We start from the raw sequence: 20,333 nt of genomic DNA, 5'->3' as shown, positions 1-20,333 counted from the left end.
TAATCCAAGCCTGTGGAGCAGGAGGTTTCCTGACTCTTCCCCGCCACCAGTGACTTTTCTTTGGAAATCAAGGAAAAATAAAGATTTTTCTAGAATGTTAGAGGTGGTTATGAAGAGCGATTTCTTTTTTATTAAAAATTTCCACCTCCTCCCCTCCTCCCATTTCCCTCCCCTTCCCCCAACCCTGAAGAGCGATTTCTTAAGGCACATTAAAAAAAATTCGCCGTCAGTCATCCTGTTCCAACGAAAGTCTACAAGAAAAACGATTCAGCACAGGTGTATCGATTTTAGTAGAGAAATATGTTTAGCTAAATGTTACCTTGGCACTGGGATGGCCGAGTGGTTAAGGCGTTGGACTTAAGATCCAATGGGCGAATGCCTGCGTGGGTTCGAACCCCACTCCCAGTAGGACTAGGTGTGGTTATTATGCATTCGTGTGCCCTCTAGTAATTTTGAAGCACACCTAACCCATAAATAAGAGTGTTATTTATTTTGTGTTTATTTACTTATTTTGCAACAAGCCCTTCACCCGTAGCTTGGGCTGGTCTCGCTTCCGATTCAGCTCGTCCCCAGCTCTCAAGCACCGGACATAGTGGCTCCATCTTCACGTTTTGCCACAGGCAGTGGCCTGTGCATGATTTTCAACCACAGTCCTCTCAGGTTTCCAAAGTGAGGGATACCTAGCCGACATTATTGGCTTGCCTGAGTTTTTAACATTCTAAGAGGACTAGCTGAGCCTTTGTACTTTTTGTCCTTACAGAAATAAGCTCCGGTTCTCCGCAGTTTGCAGACCCCGAATTCCCTAAAAGAAGAAAATGCCAGGTCTCCCTGATAGGCTCTTGCTAAAATATCTAATGAAAGTTTTACTGTTAGCCTTTCTCCCATCCTTCCTCAGAGGGACCTATATCCCTTTAACTAGGGTAGCTGTATACAGAGGAAGAAGCAATCGTGCTTTCTAGGGGCTATTGGATACTGGTTCTGAATCGGCGCTTTTTGCGGTGGGCAACAATGGAGCATGTGGCTGGTCTTCAGTTAACGCAGGGATTTAGAGAGGCCAGTTGCGTTATCTGAAGTCCGCCTTTCAGCATGTCCCCCAGCATTTGACCAGCTTTGCTCTGAGAAGCTGAGGTGGTGGAGATGCCTGTCTAGCGACAGGGGCTTGAACAGATACTGAGTTTCCCTGATTTAGGGACGGCCTGGCCTCCCAGGTCACGGAGACAAGCTCCCAGCACTTTGCCACCTCCTCAGCAAACAAGTGAAACTGAAATCAGCTGGGTTCCGTTTTGGTTTTTCTTCAAGGCAACTGCTAAGCCCTGTTGGAGACAAAGGAAAAGATCTTTAAGAAAAGACGGGTGGGATTCAGACTCATGGGAAAAGCTCTGAACCCTTCCTTGGACGTAACCAGCCAGAGGGAACACACTAATTCAGTTCAAAGCCAATAAGTATCCTTGATGCTGCGGGGTAGGTGATCAAAAGTGTACCACCGTTGGATCTGGCGTCTGGGACCTCAGCAGCCTCTCTGGGGTCCTCAGAGTTTGTACTGCTGCTGTCTCCAGGACCACCCTCAAACTCCTGCTGAGAGCGAGCGCACAAGGAATCTTACTGACCAGAAGGGGAAGAGCTAGTGTAGAGGCCCTGTCTATTTCCTGTACCTCGAAGAAGCAAACAGGTGTCCTCCGCCCTTGCTGACTGGGTACACGGCTAAAAACCACAAACACCCCCCACAAACTTCATTTTAATCACAGATGGTTAGTGTCTTCTAGAGGTTTGGCTCCTGCCAGGGTAGAGCCTTCTACAGCGAAGAGTGGACTTCCAGGAAGGTGCCCAAGAATGGGAGTTGGGGCGAGGGGTCGGGGGTCGGGTTGTGGGGGCTGAGAGGAGCCTTTCTTCCCACAGGTAAGTCTTTAAACAAAACTAGGGAAGTATAGAGCCTCAGTTCCACCTTTGACACAGTCATGGTTGGAATTCACCTCCAGGAAGACCTTCCTTGCTGTGGAGATCTTCCAACATGTGTTCTGTGGGTGGATCTGCACTTGCGGAGAGGCGAAGGCAAGGGGCAAAGGAAACTGGGAAGAAAGAAGCAGGATGACTTTCAACCAAACAGACATAAGCAATCTTAGGTTCTCGGGTGGTCAAAGCAGACAGGCAAAATCATATACATCCAGAGGTGGTCTTGACCTCCTGCTGCGAGCCACTCAGGGAAAGACGAGCTAAGAGACAAGAATTAGACTTTGAGGCAATGTGAGAAGGGGAAACAGATGGGATTGGATACCAAGCCCAGATAAAGGGAAACCGGTGCAGATCCCAGTGAGAAAGACTGGGACGTCAGAGTTATATTTGGGGAATGGAAGGAGTTCTCGATGAGAAAGACGATTAAAACAAACTTGGGGAAAGACCTGTCAGATGGGTCCAGTCTTTGACATTGTATCAGGATGCTGCAGGCTACAGAGTTCCCACTACGGAACCATGTAGCCCTGCAATAGGCTTATAAAAAACAAAGAGATCTCATTAAATTTTAAATAAGTTTGTGGTTTTGTGTTGTGGCACATTCATGGCGATCTTCAGCTGCGGGGAGGGAGGGGCTGCAGGGAGTGGGCGTGGCTTGTCTCTGAAAGTGACGAACAATCATTAACAGAGGAGCTCTCCCTAACTGAAATCCGAGAGACAGCCCTAGAAACCTGCAGCTGTGACTGGACACAGTGGCCTGCCCACCAGCTGCTGATCCGCCTGCACCTTACAGTGTAGAGTCTGGGAGGAGAGCGCATATTTTCCTCAGAGTGTTGCTTTCTCATTAGATAGTTATCAATACTCAGGTACTGTTCTCCAGTCCTAGGGGGAATAATGTGAACATTCTTTCTAAAACAGGGGGAAAATAGGCATTTCTTTAAAATGCACGTGAATATTCTTTTCCAGGAACAAGGAGACACCGGGAATGTGCCCTTCCTCACTCAGCACCAAAGCAAGGTTTCCAGCAATTGAGGATGCTCCCTGCAGTATTTATTTCTGACTGTGGGCCTGCTTGGACATGTAAGCTCGCATTTCTACGGATAGATAAAACTAACGCTGCTTGTGAAAGTGTGTGGTGGGCGGGTGTAGGGGTAAGTAAGTTTCCAGAAATAATATTACTCAATAATGAAAACCTAGATGATTCCACCAAGATATGAACTCAGATCTCTGGATTCAAAGCTCGACCACTAACCATTACACCCCAGGGCCAGCAGGTTCCTTGTCCTACTGAGAGATTTTCTTGGGGAAACAACTCATCCCTGAGATACCGCTGACTGCAGATGTTAAGTGTCATTTTCAATGAAGCTCTACTGCCCTCTCGAGGCAGGTGTTTTGTGTCTCGGGAGCATAAAATTGACATTTTATGCAAGGTCAAAGAGGCCGAAGTCCTGCAGTGTCAAGGACAATTGTGCCATGCAGAATGATCCCGAGGCCCTTCCACCTTTGGTGAACGTTTTGTGAAGTGTTCTGGGGAATCCTGTTTGGCAGTGAAATCCTTGGTCTCCTGTGCCTTCCACTGAAGCATCCCCTCAGATGCAGGGCAGGACACATGACATTTTATTCTGACATGAAGCTTCACACCTGCAAACTGGATGTCCTGGGAACTCATTTTTCCAAATGTGAGCTATCAGATGGCAGATGTGACTCTTTGTAGGAGGTCTCTGTAGCGGTGGGTTGTCCTTCTGAGTGTCGGAGTACACTGTCAACACCAGTCGCCAGAGTCTGCAAATCTCCTGGATTCCAGCTGTGTTCTGTCCTAATCACTGACCCCAGAATCCGGGATTATGATACAAAGTTGTCCGGAATTATAATACAAGAAAATCCAGGGTTATGATACATGCTGGATTTAATCAGCAAGTTTTGGATTGACATATAATAGTAACCAGAAGAAAGCCCCACACAGTAATTATATCTAAATATTCACTCTGTGTTGCCAGATAGTACTGATCCACCACCCTCTCACTCCTGCCCGTCCCCTCCGTGGATCATTGAATTTCAGAGGCTATAGACTCCTGATGGGATTATTTAATAATCTGTCACATAGTTCCCCAGATGAAGCCTGTTTCAATATTGTGGACCCTGGGTCTGCAAGAGTTGAATGTTTTTTTTTTTTTAATTAAGCATAGGATTATGATTTGGCCTAAGAAAATATCTCAATATACATCCTGTAGTATTCTTTTTGTGTGTTTGTTTTAAAATGGCTAAACCGTTACTTCCTGCCCCTCTTCGCTGGTGGTCCCTGAGTCCCAGTTATGTGTGCAAGAGATGTCCTACCTGGGGCTGAGCTCTTCCCTGGCATGTAGTCTTTGTGCTTTGACAAGTCGTTGAGTTTCTGTGTTAACGCCGTCCACAGCACAAAGGAACTTCTCTGATGAGGTCTGAGAGCTACACAAATGGGTAGGAAGTTAGAATTTAGAGGGCAGCTTAACCCTGTGTTCAATTACTGAATAATATTGTTAAAATTAATAATTTTAGGTTCTCTCTTGGGGCCTTACTCTCTAGCGTACACTCAAGTTTTTAAGCTGGGTCCAGTAACTAACAGACGCCCAGGAACTTACATGCCGCCTTGGCCTTATACTTCGTTTTCCTTTACTTTTTGGAAAAGTATACGAGGCCGAGCGTCTGGGCAGGAGCCTTGTAGACACTTGGTGCCAGCAAACCCACAGGGACACAAACAGGCTGGACGCTAAAAGAAAACAGGACTTAACGCCCCCACATGCCCGAAAAAAAACGCGTGTGCAACAACTTTTTCGCTGGAAGTGTAGGTGGCTCTGAAAAGAGCCTTTGGGGTTAGAGTTAGAGCGCTCACTTGGCGCTGGTGTACTTGGTGACGGCCTTGGTGCCCTCGGACACGGCGTGCTTGGCCAGCTCCCCGGGCAGCAGCAGGCGCACGGCCGTCTGGATCTCCCGGGACGTGACGGTCGAGCGCTTGTTGTAATGCGCCAGGCGCGACGCCTCGCCCGCGATGCGCTCGAAGATGTCGTTGACGAACGAGTTCATGATGCCCATGGCCTTGGAAGAGATGCCGGTGTCGGGGTGGACCTGCTTCAGCACCTTGTACACGTACACCGAGTAGCTCTCCTTGCGGCTGCGCTTGCGCTTCTTGCCGTCCTTCTTCTGCGCCTTGGTCACGGCCTTCTTGGAGCCCTTCTTCGGGGCGGGCGCCGACTTCACTGGCTCAGGCATAGCGACACAGTCTAGCACAATTGTAACGGCGAGTGGTCCGGGTCCTCCCTCTTTATAAGGCGTTATTCAAATGAGGATTAGAAAAGCACACTTCTAATTGGGCAATATTTGGGCGACGTCGTCTGGACTAGGCCCAATAGAAATACGCCATGGAACAAATGCTTCCCATTGGTCTAAATGAAAAGAAAAAGGCAGCCAATCGGAAGGGTTCTTTTTCGCGCCCAGCGAAAACTATAAGGCCCAAGCTCTTGCCACTTTCGTCTACACAGTTGCTAACAGCTGTTATCTCTCCAAGATGTCCGGACGCGGCAAGCAGGGCGGCAAGGCTCGCGCCAAGGCCAAGACCCGCTCCTCCCGGGCCGGCCTGCAGTTCCCCGTGGGCCGCGTGCACCGCCTCCTCCGCAAGGGCAACTACGCGGAGCGGGTGGGCGCCGGCGCCCCGGTGTACCTGGCGGCCGTGCTGGAGTACCTGACGGCCGAGATCCTGGAGCTGGCTGGCAACGCGGCCCGCGACAACAAGAAGACGCGCATCATCCCGCGCCACCTGCAGCTGGCCATCCGCAACGACGAGGAGCTCAACAAGCTGCTGGGCCGCGTGACGATCGCGCAGGGCGGCGTCCTGCCCAATATCCAGGCGGTGCTGCTGCCCAAGAAGACCGAGAGCAGCCACAAGGCCAAGGGGAAGTAATTGGATGACGATCAGAACTTTTAGAAACTTCACACCCAAAGGCTCTTTTCAGAGCCATCTACAATGTCTCTTAAAGCGCTGAACATTTTATACAATGATACTTTTATATGGAAGTTAGCTGGTGGTGATTTTCTTAACTTGTTGGCGATTTATGTCCCCGGAACGGTGCTGCGATATTTGTTGACCTATGATTAAAAACCGTAAAGTGTAAGCCGTGCGGGGTGATGCTGCAAGCCTTTTCTTTCAGCAAGCTACAGGCAGGGTCGGGCGGATCACTTGTTCCAAAACAAGCAAAACACAAAATTGAGGTTTAGTCCATTTGTTTTCCCGGTCATCTTCCCACCTGGAATTTAGCACTAGACGTTCCACGAATTCATACTTTTTTGTGTACTTAACATCTATTTCAACTATGAGGCTTAAAAAAATGTGTTGGCAATCGTGGTAGCCACTCAGGTGTCCACTTTCAAGTTTTAAATTTTCAACCTGTGGATTTTTTTTAAGTTGCCTTCCGAGACAGGGTTTCTGTGTTTTATCCCTGTCTGTCCCTGAGTTCACCGTGGCCTCGAGCTAGACATCCGCCTGCCCCTGCCTCCGGAGTGCTGGGATTGAAGGCATGCGCCACCACCGCCCGGCGCCTCTGTATATTTTATAATAAATTGTGTTTTATACCCACACGTCAGGAATCACATTGAACGAAAATGGTCAAAAGCTCTTTAAAAACTCGCAAACATTGACTGCGCGCCTGACTCTTCGATTGTTCGATACATGTAAATTAAGTAAGCATGGTCCTATACAAATAATACTACAGAAAAATTTTAATGGATGGGATTAGCTTCCTTTCCGTCTATAAGCTGTAGCGTTAAATTGACGCTGAGGGCCCCTCCCCCAGACACGAGCAGTTCCCGCCACTGCGCTTCCTGTTTTCACTCCGGTCCGCACATTCCCTATAAGAGAGCCCTGCTGTCTCGGTCATGCCGTCAGTCGGGTTTTCTTCCTCTGACTTAGCAATGTCTGGTCGTGGCAAAGGCGGGAAAGGCCTGGGCAAAGGCGGCGCCAAGCGCCACCGCAAGGTCCTGCGCGACAACATCCAGGGCATCACCAAGCCCGCCATCCGCCGCCTGGCCCGGCGCGGAGGAGTCAAGCGCATCTCCGGCCTCATCTACGAGGAGACCCGCGGGGTGCTGAAGGTGTTCCTGGAGAACGTGATCCGCGACGCCGTCACCTACACGGAGCACGCCAAGCGCAAGACCGTCACCGCCATGGACGTGGTCTACGCGCTCAAGCGCCAGGGCCGCACCCTCTACGGCTTCGGCGGCTGAACTGCACTAAGTAGCTTTTGTCGATTGCTTTCCAAAGGTCCTTTTCAGGGCCAACCACCCGTCTCCCTGAAGGGCTTTAGCACTGTCGTGAACTCCCATTGACAGCGCTTGTGGGCTGTGTCAACCAGTGCGCTGCATACTGTTTCCTTCACACAGTGCCTCCTGTCGCTGTCGGTACCGCCGTTACCTGCTTAGCTGGTTGGCGTCTCTTGACAAATGATGTGACATTCCCCTCTGTATGCTGTGACTGCTACTGGTTAATAAAGAAGCTGCTTTGGGTCTATTGCAGTGCAGAATAGGGCAAGGTGGGAATTCTAAGCAGATAGAGGAGAAGGTAGGCAGAGTCAGGGAGGCCAGGGGAGACAAATACCCGAACTTTGCCTGGTAAGCCAGCCACGTGATACAGATTAATAGAAATGAGTTAATTTAAGATGTAAGAGCTAGCTAGAAATATGCACAAGCTAATAGGCTAAGCAATGACGTAATTAAAATAGTTTCTCTGTGGTCATTTCGGGTCTGGGCAGCCAGGAACAAATGAGTAGGCTCCGCCAACAGACAAAGGATAACAGTCACTATAATATTGGTTTCCAGACCAGCCAGGAATGTACTGTGATGTCGCTGTCATGTTGTACTTTAACGGGATAACCTCGTCTCCACAACAAAGTTCTAGTAGCTCCTCGCAATTCTTCCGTGAACGGAGGAAATCCTTGAGGGAATGAAGTATCATTTACCCAGTTACCTTGAGTGATAACTTGGTATAATATGTACATTGTTTATCAGGACCCATGATTGGTATTGGGAACACTCAAAGACAGCCCTCAAAAGCAATATTCTTTGCAAAACATACAGGAATTCTTTTGCCATACCCAACATAGGAAAATTTTCAAGTGATCAGGAACTCTTGTGTGGCAGGTCGGTCTGAAAGATGTATATCATCAGCTGTGACCACCATTTCTCTTCCTTCCCACACAGCAGGATGTAAAATAGGTGGATCGGGAGTACAGGCTCAATAGGTATCTCTGGCTTTTCTGGATTATCAGCAGCAGCATGAGGATCAGCATCTTTTGGCTTCAGACATCTCACCAACTAAGCTTTATTTTCATCCTGTGAAAAAATACAAACGTATTCTCTTCCCATACCAAAACAAGATCAGAACTCCTTCAGAAACCAGCAGATGACTCTTTCCATTAGACCTGAACAAAGTGTGTGGTGGTACTTTCATGCCAAAAATTATTCATGAAATATTGCTCACAGACATCCACATTTTAAAAATTTAAAATAAAGAACATATATGGTGACTATGGGTATGGTTCTAACTTGCCCCTTTTTATTTTATTTCTAATTGAGTCTTAAAATTCCCATGTGCCCTTTCAACACTTTTCTGCCCTTTAATGGTGCATCATCTCAAATTCTTGAGATAGGTTTGTTCTAGAGGCTGATATTGGGGTTTTAACACCATTAGCTTAACGGTACCCAGACAGGAATTATCATTTGTTTAAGACATCAACTTGGAAATGAGAATGGGGGCCAAAAAGTATTTTATCTCATGCTTTTCATGACAAGAAATTCCCTTTTGATCTAACATCTGGTGGTGGGGGAGGGTGGCAGAGATGATGCATTGGCTTCTGTAATTACTTCCTGCTGACATTAGGACATTGTTCTTAGAGCCCCGAAAGGCTAGACTGTGAGCCAAAGGCAACATAGGAACTTAGAAGCATCTGGTTCATTGAGAAGCTGAAAAGGCAATCACTTTGACTGGATTGGTCCACATCAGGTTTCAGCAAGTTTAGGACTCATTTGGAGCAGGTTGTTATCAGCAATTGATGTGTGGATGTGTTTGTCAGGCAAATGGAAACCTGTCAAGACAGATGCAAACTGGGAGCAGAACTTAAAATTTACGAACTCATTTGAAACTTGTAGATTCATAGTCTCGGTGATTGAGAAAGGGGAAGGGTCTCAAGACCAGGAGAAAGGGAAAATACCACAATCCTTTTAATTTGTGAGAAGTGGATCCATGTTCTGAAGTTTATATGAATCTCCATTTTATAAAAGGACATAAAAGTTTCAGATATATTAGCACTGTGAATCTGTACTGAAATTCATATTGTAGAAAATCTTGACCACGCCCTCAGTTTATTTAAACTGCTTCCCTGGAAAGTTTTCTCGTTGTCTCTTTCCTCTCCCCACTGTGGTTGCGTTCGCAGCCTCCTGGTTCCCCCTCGGAGCCACTCGAGAGTGCAGGAATCCCATTAAACCTGGATATTTCTTAATTTGGCTTGTTGTGATTTGGCTTGATTGGGATTTTTGCATCAGCAGAGAGCTTGCGTTAGGAAAATTCCCAATAGCAAGAAATCTTGTAATAATTTCTGTATACCCCTTCACCCATTATTTCTTATAAGTTGTATTTATATTTTTCTGGATATTCCCTCAGACCCATATAATCCACACTTTTATGCCTTCAGATCCTTACAACCTATGTAGATGACCTTAGGCCATTATATTTTTTAGACCCTCAAAATTTATATAGACTCAAAATATAAGCATTTTGTCCTATTTATAACCATTATAGGAACAGTTAGACCGCAGTGTTCATTTTCAGACCTCAGATGTGATGTTGACAATTTTCAAGGAACATGTTTGGACTTTTCTATGAAAATCTGAGTAGCAAAGAGCTTTAGCTTTGTCATTTCATAGGAGGTTGATCATATAGAACCCTGTAACTCAGAGGGTTGCATTATGATGATTAATTAGTAACTTGTATTTAGGACCTCACTCCTCCTTTCATCTTTAGAGAACATGATCCCATTATTAACATAACTATTCTGTAGTGACGAATCACCAGCCTTATTAATGAAGAAAGTCAACCAGAATTATCTTCACATGGTAAAATCTCAACATTTTTTTATAGTTTCCCTTAAAACTTAGTATTGTACGTAGATGAATTCCTTTTCCTGTATCATTTCAATCTCTTGTCGTCCCCTAGTCCTACATGCAAATCTCCATCAATGTCTCATCTTTCTTCCAGCAGTTCAGAAGATTGCATAGATACATTTCAAACAAGAGCCCCCCAAAATATGTGTGTGTATCACAATAAGAATAACTAGCCGGGGCGATGGTTAACCCCAGACCTTGGGAGGCAGAGGCAGGCAGATCTCTGCGGCCTGATAACATGAGTTTTGAGATGTTCCTTCTCTTTCTATGTTGTGGAATAATTTGAGGATTATTTAATATTAATTCTTCTTTGAAAGTTTGATAGAATTCTATGATAAAATCATCTGGCCCTGTTTGTTTTGTTTTGTGTTTATTTTATTTTTTTTGTTGGGAGGCACTTAATGACTGCTTCTATTTCCTTAGAGGTTACAGGTCTATCCAAATTATATATTTCATCTTGATTTAACTTTGATAAATAAGTGTTATCTATCAAGAAATTTTGTCTATTTCTTTATATTTTCTAGTTTTGTAGAGTACAGTCTTTTGAAGTATGTCCTAATGATTGTCTGGATTTCCTCAGTGTCTCTTGTTATGCCCTCTTTTTTCTTTCTGATTGTGTTAATTTGTATATTCTCTGTCTGCCTTTTAGTTAGTTTAGATAAAAGTTTATCTATCTTGTTGATTTCCTCAAAGAATCAACTCTTTGTTTCATTGATTCTTTGTATTGCTCTCTTTGTTTATATTTTATTGATTTCAGCCCTCTGTTTGATCATTTTCTACCTACTATCTACTCTTCTTGGTTGTGTTTGCTTCTTTTTGTTCTAGAGTTTTCACTAGTGCTCTTAAATTGCTAGTGTGAGTTTTCCCCAATTTCTTTATGCAGGCACTTGCTGCTAGAAACTTTCCTCTTGGCACAGCTTCCATTATGTCCCATAGGTTTGGGTACGTTGTGCATTCCTTTTCATTGAATTCTAGGAAGTCTATAATTTACTTCTTTATTTCTGCCTTGACCCAGTAGTGGTCATTCAGTATAGAGTTGTTCAGTTTCCATTAGTTGTTAATCTTTCTGTTGTTTCTGTCATTGTTGAAATTCAGCTTTAATCTGTAGTGGTCTAATAGCATGCAGGGGGCAATTTTAATTTTTTGTATCTATTGAAACTTGTTTTGTGACTGAGCATGTGTTCAGTTTTAGATAATGTTCCATGAGGTGCTGAGGATAAGGTATATTCTTTTGTGTTTGGGTAAAATGTTCTGTAGATGTATGTTAGGTCAATTTGGTTCATAATATGTGCTAACTCCATTATTTTTCTGTTCAGTTTATAGACATAAACATAACATTGGTGAGAACAGTGTACTGAAGTCTCCCACTATCAACATGTGAGGGTCAATAGGTGATTTAAGATTTAGTAATGTTTCTTTTACTAATGTGTGTGTCCTTGCATTGGGCACAGATGTTGAGAATTGAAATGTCATCTTTGATAAGTATGAAGTGTCTTTTCCTATCTCCTTTGATTAATTTTGAATTGAAATGTCATCTTTGATCAGTATGAAGTGTCTTTTCCCATCTCTTTTGATTAATTTTGGTTTGAAGTCTATTTTGTTAGATATTAGAGTAGCTACACAAGATTGCTTCTTAGGGCCATTTGCTTAGAAAATCTTTTTAAACCTTTCTTATGGTGATTATTTTCTTTATGCTATAACAAATAAAGCTTGCCTGAAGATCAGAGAATGAAGCTAGCCACTAGTTAACCATCGAGGTCTGGAGGTCTGTACTGACAGACAGGAAGTGATATGGCTGGGTGGAGAGAGGTATAGAAGGTGGGAGGAGGGAAGCACTCATCCTCTATTTTGGGCTGAGAGCAGCAGAGGTAAGATCTCTAGTGGCCTCTGCTCTATTTCTCCAATCTTTCAGCTTTCACCCCCCTAATACCTGACTTCAGGTTTTATTGTTAATACATATTAGAATTCATGCAACATTTCTTACTCCTAAATAATGTCTATCTTTGATATTGAGATGTGTTTCTTGCACGCAGCAGAAGGATGGATCTTGTTTTCGCATCCATTCTGTTAGTCTGTGTCCTTTTATTTAGAAATTTAGTCCATTGATATTGAGAGATATCAATGACCAATGATTGCTAATTCTTGATATTTTGTTGTAGTTGATGGTGGTAGTGTGTGTGTGTGTGTGTGTGTGTGTGTGTTGTCCTGGCTCAACAGAGACCCTAGAGGGGGAGTGAGAATAGGAAGGGACAAGAGCCACAAGAGATGGAGACAAGACAGGATTCTGATCAAGTCTCGTTTATTTAAGGGAATAATTCAAGTAAATACAGGGTAAGGAAAATGAGGAAATTCTCCTTGTGTATATGGGTAACTAAGCAACTTACTAGGCAACCTAACCATGGTCTAATGGTCAGGTGGAAAGTCCCTAACTGTAACATGCAGAAAAGTCAGAATGTTCAGAACACAGGAACAATGGAGCAGTAACTCCTTGCAGAGTTAGTATGTGACAGATCAGAACTGTAGGAGAAGCCAAGCACTGTAACAGGGTGGGCGAAAGGGTGTGTGTATGTGTGTGTTTTCCTTCTTTGGGTTTTGCTGGTGTGAGATTATCTGTTGACTGTGTTGTTCTGGGTGTAGTTAACTTCCTTGGATTGGAACCCTTTCTTCTGTAGGGCTGGATTTGTAGAGAGATACTATTAAGTTTTGACTTTATCATGAAATATCTTGTTTTCTCCATCTATGGTGATTAAAAATTATGCCGGGTATGTATGGTTGTCTGGTCTGGTGTCTTTGGTCACTTAGAGTATACAGCACATCTGTCTAGGTCCTCTGGCTTTGAGAGTCTCCATTGAGAATTCAGGTCTAATTTGAAAAGGTCTGCCTTTATATGTTATTTGGCCTTTTTCTTCTTTCAGTTTTTAATATTCTTTGTTTTGTGTTTCCTGTTTCAATTATCATGTGTCAACAAGACCTTGTTTTCTGGTTCAATCTATTTGATGTTCTAGAAGCTTCTTGTACCTTTGTAGGGATGTAATTCTTTCTTTAGATTAGGAAAATTTTCTTCTATGGCTTTGTTAAAAATGTTTTCTAGGTCTTTGCGCTGGGAATCTTCTTCTTTTATTTCTATTATTCTTAGGTTTGGTCTTTTCATACTATTCCAGGTTTCCTGAATGTTTTATGTAAGAAATTTTCTTTGACTGATGTATTTCTTCTAGTGTGTCCTCAATCTCAGATTATCGGTTTCATCTCTTGTCTTCTGTTGGTAATGCTAGCTAGCATATTTAGTTTCTGTTCACTTACTTAGATTTGCTTTTCCAGAATTCCCTCAATTTGTGTTTTCTTTATTGCTTCTTTTTCCATCTTTAGGTAGGTCTTAAACAGTTTAATTCATTTCCTTCAACCATTTTTTTTTCTTGATTTTCTTGACATTCTTTAAGGGATTTAATGATTTCCTTCAATATTTTTGATTGTCTTTGTCTCAATTTCCTTAAGTGATTTATTTATTTCTTCTTTAAGGACCTCTATCATCTCCATAGAGTTGGTTTTAAGGTTGTTGTCTTTGCTTCAGCTGTGTTGGAATATTCAGGGCTTTACTTAGTTGGATGCCTGAGCTCTGGTGGTGACATGTTGCCCTGATTGTTGTTGATTGCGTTCTTTTACTAGCATTAGATTAGACATGTGCATTTGGAGTGATTACTGGTTCAGGTGTTGATTTCTGGATTTGTATTTGTTGGATGAGCGTTTTCTTCCTTGGTTTCTCTTTCGTCTGTCATCTTCTGGCTAGAGTGATCTGTACTTGAGTAGAGGGTCTCTGCCCAAGTTGGCTGACCTTCTGATGGCTGGATGACCTCTGGTCCAGCAGAGTATTCCAGCCCAAGTTGGGACTGGAGTTGTGGCTAGTGATTGACTTACCTGGTTTTCAGGGAGCAGGCCAGGCTCAGGTGGGGTAGGAGGCTTTCACCAAAGATGTGGGTCAGGATATGGTGACAAGGAGATAAGGGAAGTTTTGGCTATGTTAGTTGACCACAGGTGGGTTGGAAGGCAGTCCTACCTGTGTAGGTGGAGGCTGCTTGTCTGTTTCCCGAATTCCCATAACCAAAATAATCACACAGAAACTATATCAATTACAACAATGCTTAGCTTATTAGCTTAAGATTCTTATTAACTAACTCTTACATCTTAAATTAACCCATTCCTATTATTTTATATTTTACCACGAGTCTGGTGGTTTACCAGTAGGGTTCTGGCTGGTGGTAGCCTCGTGTCTTTCTCCTTAGGTGGCTGCATGGTGTCTCACTGACTCCACCTACTTTCTCCTCTAGCTCTGTCTGCTTGGCTTTACTCTACTAAACCATTGGCCGAAACAGTTTCTTTAATAAGCAATGGTAATAAAATATACTTATAGCATACAGAGGGGAATCCCACATCATACCTGGTGTCAGGATACCAGCCTGGCCTCTGGTGGGGTGTGAGGTTTCTGCCAGGTAAACATTCTTACTTTTGAGTTTATTCTGGTGAACTCCCTGTTGTGATTTGCCCCTTTCTACACACAACAGTTTTCACAATTGTATGAGTATTTACACACAGTATGTCTTCTGTAAAATGAGGAAGAAATGTAATGGGAAACTCCAAAGATAACTGAGATACAACTAATACTTTAATAGTTCCATTATTTCAAAATGTGTTTTTTTACTGTGAAAGGGAGAGAAAAAAAGAAATAGCTGTTATATCAAGGGCCTGGAGGGTTAAGAGTTAACCTTAAGTGGTTAAGAGCATATACCAATACCTGAGCAGTTCCCAGTACCCATCAGGGGCTCGTAACCTCCTGTACGCTGTGTTTAGGAATCTTACACCCCTTTCTTGTCTCCATGGACACTTGTGCATAGATACACATGAATAAAAATAAGTCTGTTTGTCTTGAGACAGGGACCCTCTACTTGCCCTGGCTGTCCTGATACTCCCTACATAGACCTCACATTCGGAGCTCTGATTGCTGTGCATTCTTAGTGTTGATGTTAAGGACTTAGTAAAGACATGCGGCCGGGCGGTGGTGGCACACGCCTTTAATCCCAGCACTCGGGAGGCAGAGGCAGGAGGATCTCTGTGAGTTCGAGGCCAGTCTGGTCTACAAGAGCTAGTTCCGGGACAGGCACCAAAGCTACAGAGAAACCCTGTCTCGAAAAAACCAAAACCAAAACCAAAAAATCCAAAAGAAAAAAAAAAAAAAGGAAACAAGTACAAAGTATTTTTAGCCAGGCGGTGGTGGCGCACACCTTTAATCCCAGCACTTGGGAGGCAGAGGCAGGAGGATCTCTGTGAGTTCGAGACCAGCCTGGTCTACAAGAGCTAGTTCCAGGACAGGCTCCAAAACCATAGAGAAACCCTGTCTCGAAAAACAAAACAAAACAAAACAAAACAAAAAACAAAACAAAAAAAAAGACATGCACCACCAGGACCAGCTAATAGAAAATAAAAATAATCTTATATTTCTGTTTGTTACATCCATTTAATGTTTCATTAGATCAGAAAATAAGCATTAGCAATTTATAGATTCTTTTTCTTTATTTGGCTTAAGAGTGTTATTTAGCTCTGGCTGTGCTGGAACTTACTTGTAAACCAGACTGGCCTTGAACCCAGACAGAGATCAACTATCTCTTTCTCTTCAGCGCAGAAATGGTTGGGGGATTGGAGGTTCTGATTTGTTTTTGGAGATAAAAGAAAGAGAAAACTAGAAGGCATTGAAGGACAGAAGCTGTTTAGTGCCTGGGCGGATGAGCTCTCCAAGGGACTGAAATAAGAAACCGTGGAGTATGAGTTCCACAGGAACCGATTGTTAGAAAATGCTGACCCTGCTAAGACAGTGGCACAGTAAGATGTCTCTTTGCCGAGAGTTGGGTTCGTTTTACTCCCCTAATTGAGAGCATGTCATTAAGATTTGAAGGATGAAGTGTCCCAACTGCTGGGCCCGATCTATTGACATGTTACCCAGGGGCCCTCCTGGTGGAATGATAAAGGGTACAAAGCAAGTTCCTTTTCTGCAAAGGAAGTCACACATGTTGGAAGTTCTCATTAACTACATCTATGACTAAAGCCATTTGAGCAGAGGCTCACGTCTAAGATATCTGAGGCCTACATTTAACTGCACAAGTTGGACAAACACGAATGAACACAGGGGACGCCATCAGCTAACCGCGATTACCACAGCAACAGGAGGCACTCACCGTGTGACTTAAGGACACAGTATGCAGCGGACTGGTTGACACAGCCCACAAGCGCTGTCAATGGGAGTTCACGACAGTGCTAAAGCCCTTCCGGGAGACAGGTGGTTGGCCCTGAAAAGGACCTTTAGAAAGCAATCGACAAAAGCTACTTAGTGCAGTTCAGCCGCCGAAGCCGTAGAGGGTGCGGCCCTGGCGCTTGAGCGCGTAGACCACGTCCATGGCGGTGACGGTCTTGCGCTTGGCGTGCTCCGTGTAGGTGACCGCGTCGCGGATCACGTTCTCCAGGAACACCTTCAGCACCCCGCGGGTCTCCTCGTAGATGAGGCCGGAGATGCGCTTGACTCCTCCGCGCCGGGCCAGGCGGCGGATGGCGGGCTTGGTGATGCCCTGGATGTTGTCGCGCAGGACCTTGCGGTGGCGCTTGGCGCCTCCTTTACCCAGGCCCTTACCGCCTTTGCCTCGTCCAGACATGACTAAGTCAGAGGAAGAAAACCCGACTGACGGATTGACCGAGACAGCAGGGCTCCCTTATAGGGAATGTGCGGACCGGAGTGAAAACAGGAAGCGCAGTGGCGGGAACTGCTCGTGTCTGGGGGAGGGGCCCTCAGCGTCAATTTAACGCTACAGATTATAGACGGAAAGGAAGCTAATCCCACCAGCCATTAAAATTTTTCTGTAGTATTATTTGTGTAGGACCATGCTTACTTAATTTACACGTATCGAACAACCGAAGAGTCAGGCGCGCAGTCAATGTTTGCGAGTTTTTAAAGAGCTTTTGACCATTTTCGTTCAATGTGATTCCTGACGTGTCGGTATAAAACACAATTTATTATAAAATATACAGAGGCGGCGGGCAATGGTGAGCAATCCTTCAATCCCAGCACTCGAGAGGCAGAGGCAGGCAGATCTCTGAGTTCAAGCCGGCCTGGTCTACATGTGCAGAGTGAGTTGCAGGACACACGGAGAAGCCGTCTTGGAATACAAAAGCAAAAAATTTAAAAATAAAACAAATATAAATAAATAATAACAGCTGGAGAGATGTATCAGAGGTTAAGAGCACAGATTGCTCTTCCAGAGGTGCAGAGTTTAATTCCCACCAACAACACAGTGGTTCACAACCATCTATGAGATCTGGGTCCTCTTCTGGGCTGCAAGCAGAACACTGTATACATAATAAATAATTCTTACAAAGGCAAGAATTGTAGCACTTGTATATTCTTTTCACTATTTGGGCATAAGTATGATTTTTTTCACTTTAGAGATATAGATTAAAAACCGAATAATGACCAAAAATAGTCTCATTCATTCATTCATTCATTCATTCATTCATTCATTCATTCATTCATTCATTCATACTACACAGCACGGAGGCGGTGGTGCCCGCATTTGAACACAGCCAGACCTCCCAGGAATGGGCAGGAGGATCTGGCCAGCTTGGTCAGCCCTGACTACACAGAGAACCCGAATCTTGAAAAACAAACACAAACCAAGATTTATTAGCCCGGTGTGCCTTTATTCCAGCACTCCGTAGGCAGGGGCAGGCGGATGTCTAGCTCGAGGCCACGGTGAGCTAGGGGACAGACCGGGATGCAACACGGAAACCATGTCTCAGAAGTCAACAACAAAACCCACAAGTTCAAAATTTAAAATTTAAAGTCGCCACCTGAGTCGTACCACGATATTGTCAACTTTTCTTCGAACCCCCCATGGTTGAAATAAGTACAAAAAAAAAGTTATAAATTCGTGGAATGTTTAATGTTGAATTCCAGATGGGAAGCTGACAGGGAAAAACTACATGGGCTAAACCTCAATTTTGGGTTGTGGAACAAGAGATCCGTCTGACCCTGCCTGCCTGTAGCGTGCTGAGAGAAAAGGCGCGCAGCATCACCCCGCACGGCTTACACTTTACGGTTTTTAATCATAGGTCCAAATACCGACACACCTTTACAGGGAAATAAATCGCCAACATGTTAGTTAAGAAAAACATATATTAAAAGTGTCAAGTGTCAAAAAATGTTCAGCGCTTTAAGAGACATTGTAGATGGCTCTGAAAAGAGCCTTTGGGCCTGAATCTTTTGAAAGTTCTGATCGCCGTCAAATTACTTTCCCTTGGCCTTGTGGTGGCTCTCGGTCTTCTTGGGCAGCAGCACCGCCTGGATGTTGGGCAGGACGCCGCCCTGCGCGATCGTCACGCGGCCCAGCAGCTTGTTGAGCTCCTCGTCGTTGCGGATGGCCAGCTGCAGGTGGCGCGGGATGATGCGCGTCTTCTTGTTGTCGCGGGCCGCGTTGCCAGCCAGCTCCAGGATCTCGGCCGTCAGGTACTCCAGCACGGCCGCCAGGTACACCGGGGCGCCGGCGCCCACCCGCTCCGCGTAGTTGCCCTTGCGGAGGAGGCGATGCACGCGGCCCACGGGGAACTGCAGGCCGGCCCGGGAGGAGCGGGTCTTGGCCTTGGCGCGAGCCTTGCCGCCTTGCTTGCCGCGTCCGGACATATCGGAGATAAAACAGCCTTTAGTAGCTGTGTAGATGAAAGTGGCAAGAGCTTGGGCTTTATAGTTTTCCCTGGGCGCGAAATAGAACCCTTCCGATTGGCTGCCTTTTTCTTTTCATTTAGACCAATGGGAAGCATTTGTGTCATCGCGTATTTCCATTGGGCCATGCTTAAGATAACATCGGCCACATATTTCCCAATTAGAAGTGTGCTTTTCTAATCCTCATTTGAATAACGCCTTATAAAAAGGGAGGACCCGGACCACTCGCCATTGTAGTTCCGCTAGACTGTGTCGCTATGCCTGAGCCAGTGAAGTCCGCCCCCGCCCCGAAGAAGGGCTCCAAGAAGGCCGTGACCAAAGCGCAGAAGAAGGACGGCAAGAAGCGCAAGCGCAGCCGCAAGGAGAGCTACTCGGTGTACGTGTACAAGGTGCTGAAGCAGGTCCACCCCGACACCGGCATCTCTTCCAAGGCCATGGGCATCATGAACTCGTTCGTCAACGACATCTTCGAGCGCATCGCGGGCGAGGCGTCGCGCCTGGCGCATTACAACAAGCGCTCGACCGTCACGTCCCGGGAGATCCAGACGGCCGTGCGCCTGCTGCTGCCCGGGGAGCTGGCCAAGCACGCCGTGTCCGAGGGCACCAAGGCCGTTACCAAGTACACCAGCTCCAAGTGAACGCTCTGACTGCAACCCCAAAGGCTCTTTTCAGACCCACCTACACTTTCACAGAGAAAAGTTGTACTCGCTTTTGTCGCGGATGTGTGGACGTTTTAAGTCCCTTTTCTTTTTAGCGGCCAGCCCGTTCCTGTGAGACCCTGCGGGTTTGCCTTCCCCAAGTGTCCACAAGGCTCCTACCCAGACCCTCGGCCTCTTCTACCTTTCATAAAAGTGAATGAAAACGAAGAAGGTAAAGGCGGCAGGTAAGTTCCTGGGCGTCTGTTAGTTACTGGACCCATTCTCAAAACTTGTTGGCTAACCTTAACGAGTGTAGGCCAGCGAGTAAGGCAACGGCGGTCTTTTTCCTTAAAGGTGTTCTTGTGACAGGGAGTATCAAGTTGAACACGTGAGCATTAAATAAATACTGTTTTTAACCAGGGACTATTGTGGGGCGAGTGGGTCCCGAGCTTTAAAAAACCCTTTATAATCACCATGTTCATTTCCTGTTTTTCAGGACAAGGTGTCTTTGTGTAAATGCGACTGTCTTGGAACTTGCTCTGTAGGACAGGCTGGCCTCGAACTAAAGACACCCGCCTTTGCCTTCCAGTTGCTATGATTCAGGGTGTGTACCTTGAATACGGAAAAGGCCACAGGTAAGTTCCTGGTCTTCCGTTTGTTAGTTTGTATCATAATCTCCGATTCTGGGGTCAGTGATTATGGACTGAACACAGCTGAAATCTGGGAGATTTGCAGATTTAGGTGGAAAGAGAGGCTTGAGCTCACCTCAGATCTGCCCACACATATCTGGCAACTGATGTTGATTGTACTGG

General features: G+C 45.2%; 5 protein-coding genes and 1 non-coding gene across 6 annotated transcripts; 3 read left to right on the top strand and 3 right to left on the bottom strand.

Annotated features, from left to right (window-relative positions):
• The first annotated feature begins 325 nt into the window (after positions 1-325).
• Positions 326-408, top strand: Trnal-uaa (transfer RNA leucine (anticodon UAA)). The gene has a single exon. It is a non-coding gene; the product is annotated as a tRNA-Leu (tRNA).
• Positions 409-4,812: 4,404 nt separating this feature from the next.
• On the bottom strand, positions 4,813-5,202 carry LOC130885924 (histone H2B type 1-K-like). The gene has a single exon (XM_057787768.1). It carries the CDS (start codon positions 5,191-5,193, stop codon positions 4,813-4,815), a length of 381 nt encoding a protein of 126 aa, XP_057643751.1. The 5' UTR covers positions 5,194-5,202.
• A 286-nt stretch (positions 5,203-5,488) lies between these two features.
• LOC130885920 (histone H2A type 1-E-like) lies at positions 5,489-5,881 on the top strand. Its single transcript, XM_057787765.1, has one exon. It carries the CDS (start codon positions 5,489-5,491, stop codon positions 5,879-5,881), a length of 393 nt encoding a protein of 130 aa, XP_057643748.1.
• Positions 5,882-16,511: 10,630 nt separating this feature from the next.
• Positions 16,512-16,824, bottom strand: LOC130885932 (histone H4). Its single transcript, XM_057787776.1, has one exon. It carries the CDS (start codon positions 16,821-16,823, stop codon positions 16,512-16,514), a length of 312 nt encoding a protein of 103 aa, XP_057643759.1. The 5' UTR covers position 16,824.
• A 1,627-nt stretch (positions 16,825-18,451) lies between these two features.
• On the bottom strand, positions 18,452-18,844 carry LOC130885919 (histone H2A type 1-E). Its single transcript, XM_057787764.1, has one exon. The coding sequence runs from the start codon at positions 18,842-18,844 to the stop codon at positions 18,452-18,454; it is 393 nt and encodes a 130-aa protein (XP_057643747.1).
• A 287-nt stretch (positions 18,845-19,131) lies between these two features.
• LOC130885929 (histone H2B type 1-C/E/F/G/I-like) lies at positions 19,132-19,642 on the top strand. The gene has a single exon (XM_057787773.1). It carries the CDS (start codon positions 19,141-19,143, stop codon positions 19,519-19,521), a length of 381 nt encoding a protein of 126 aa, XP_057643756.1. The 5' UTR covers positions 19,132-19,140; the 3' UTR covers positions 19,522-19,642.
• The last annotated feature ends 691 nt before the right edge of the window (positions 19,643-20,333 follow it).

The sequence above is a fragment of the Chionomys nivalis genome, chromosome 13, assembly GCF_950005125.1.
Source record: "Chionomys nivalis chromosome 13, mChiNiv1.1, whole genome shotgun sequence".
Classification (NCBI taxonomy): Eukaryota; Metazoa; Chordata; class Mammalia; order Rodentia; family Cricetidae; genus Chionomys; species Chionomys nivalis.
The sequence above is the reverse complement of the archived record's forward strand: the minus strand, read 5'-3'. Positions and strand labels throughout refer to the sequence as shown.

Coding starts and splice junctions, on each gene's coding strand:
- LOC130885924 (XM_057787768.1), bottom strand. CDS start 5,193: ATGCCTGAGCCAGTGAAGTCGGCGCCCGCCCCGAAGAAGGGCTCCAAG.
- LOC130885920 (XM_057787765.1), top strand. CDS start 5,489: ATGTCCGGACGCGGCAAGCAGGGCGGCAAGGCTCGCGCCAAGGCCAAG.
- LOC130885932 (XM_057787776.1), bottom strand. CDS start 16,823: ATGTCTGGACGAGGCAAAGGCGGTAAGGGCCTGGGTAAAGGAGGCGCC.
- LOC130885919 (XM_057787764.1), bottom strand. CDS start 18,844: ATGTCCGGACGCGGCAAGCAAGGCGGCAAGGCTCGCGCCAAGGCCAAG.
- LOC130885929 (XM_057787773.1), top strand. CDS start 19,141: ATGCCTGAGCCAGTGAAGTCCGCCCCCGCCCCGAAGAAGGGCTCCAAG.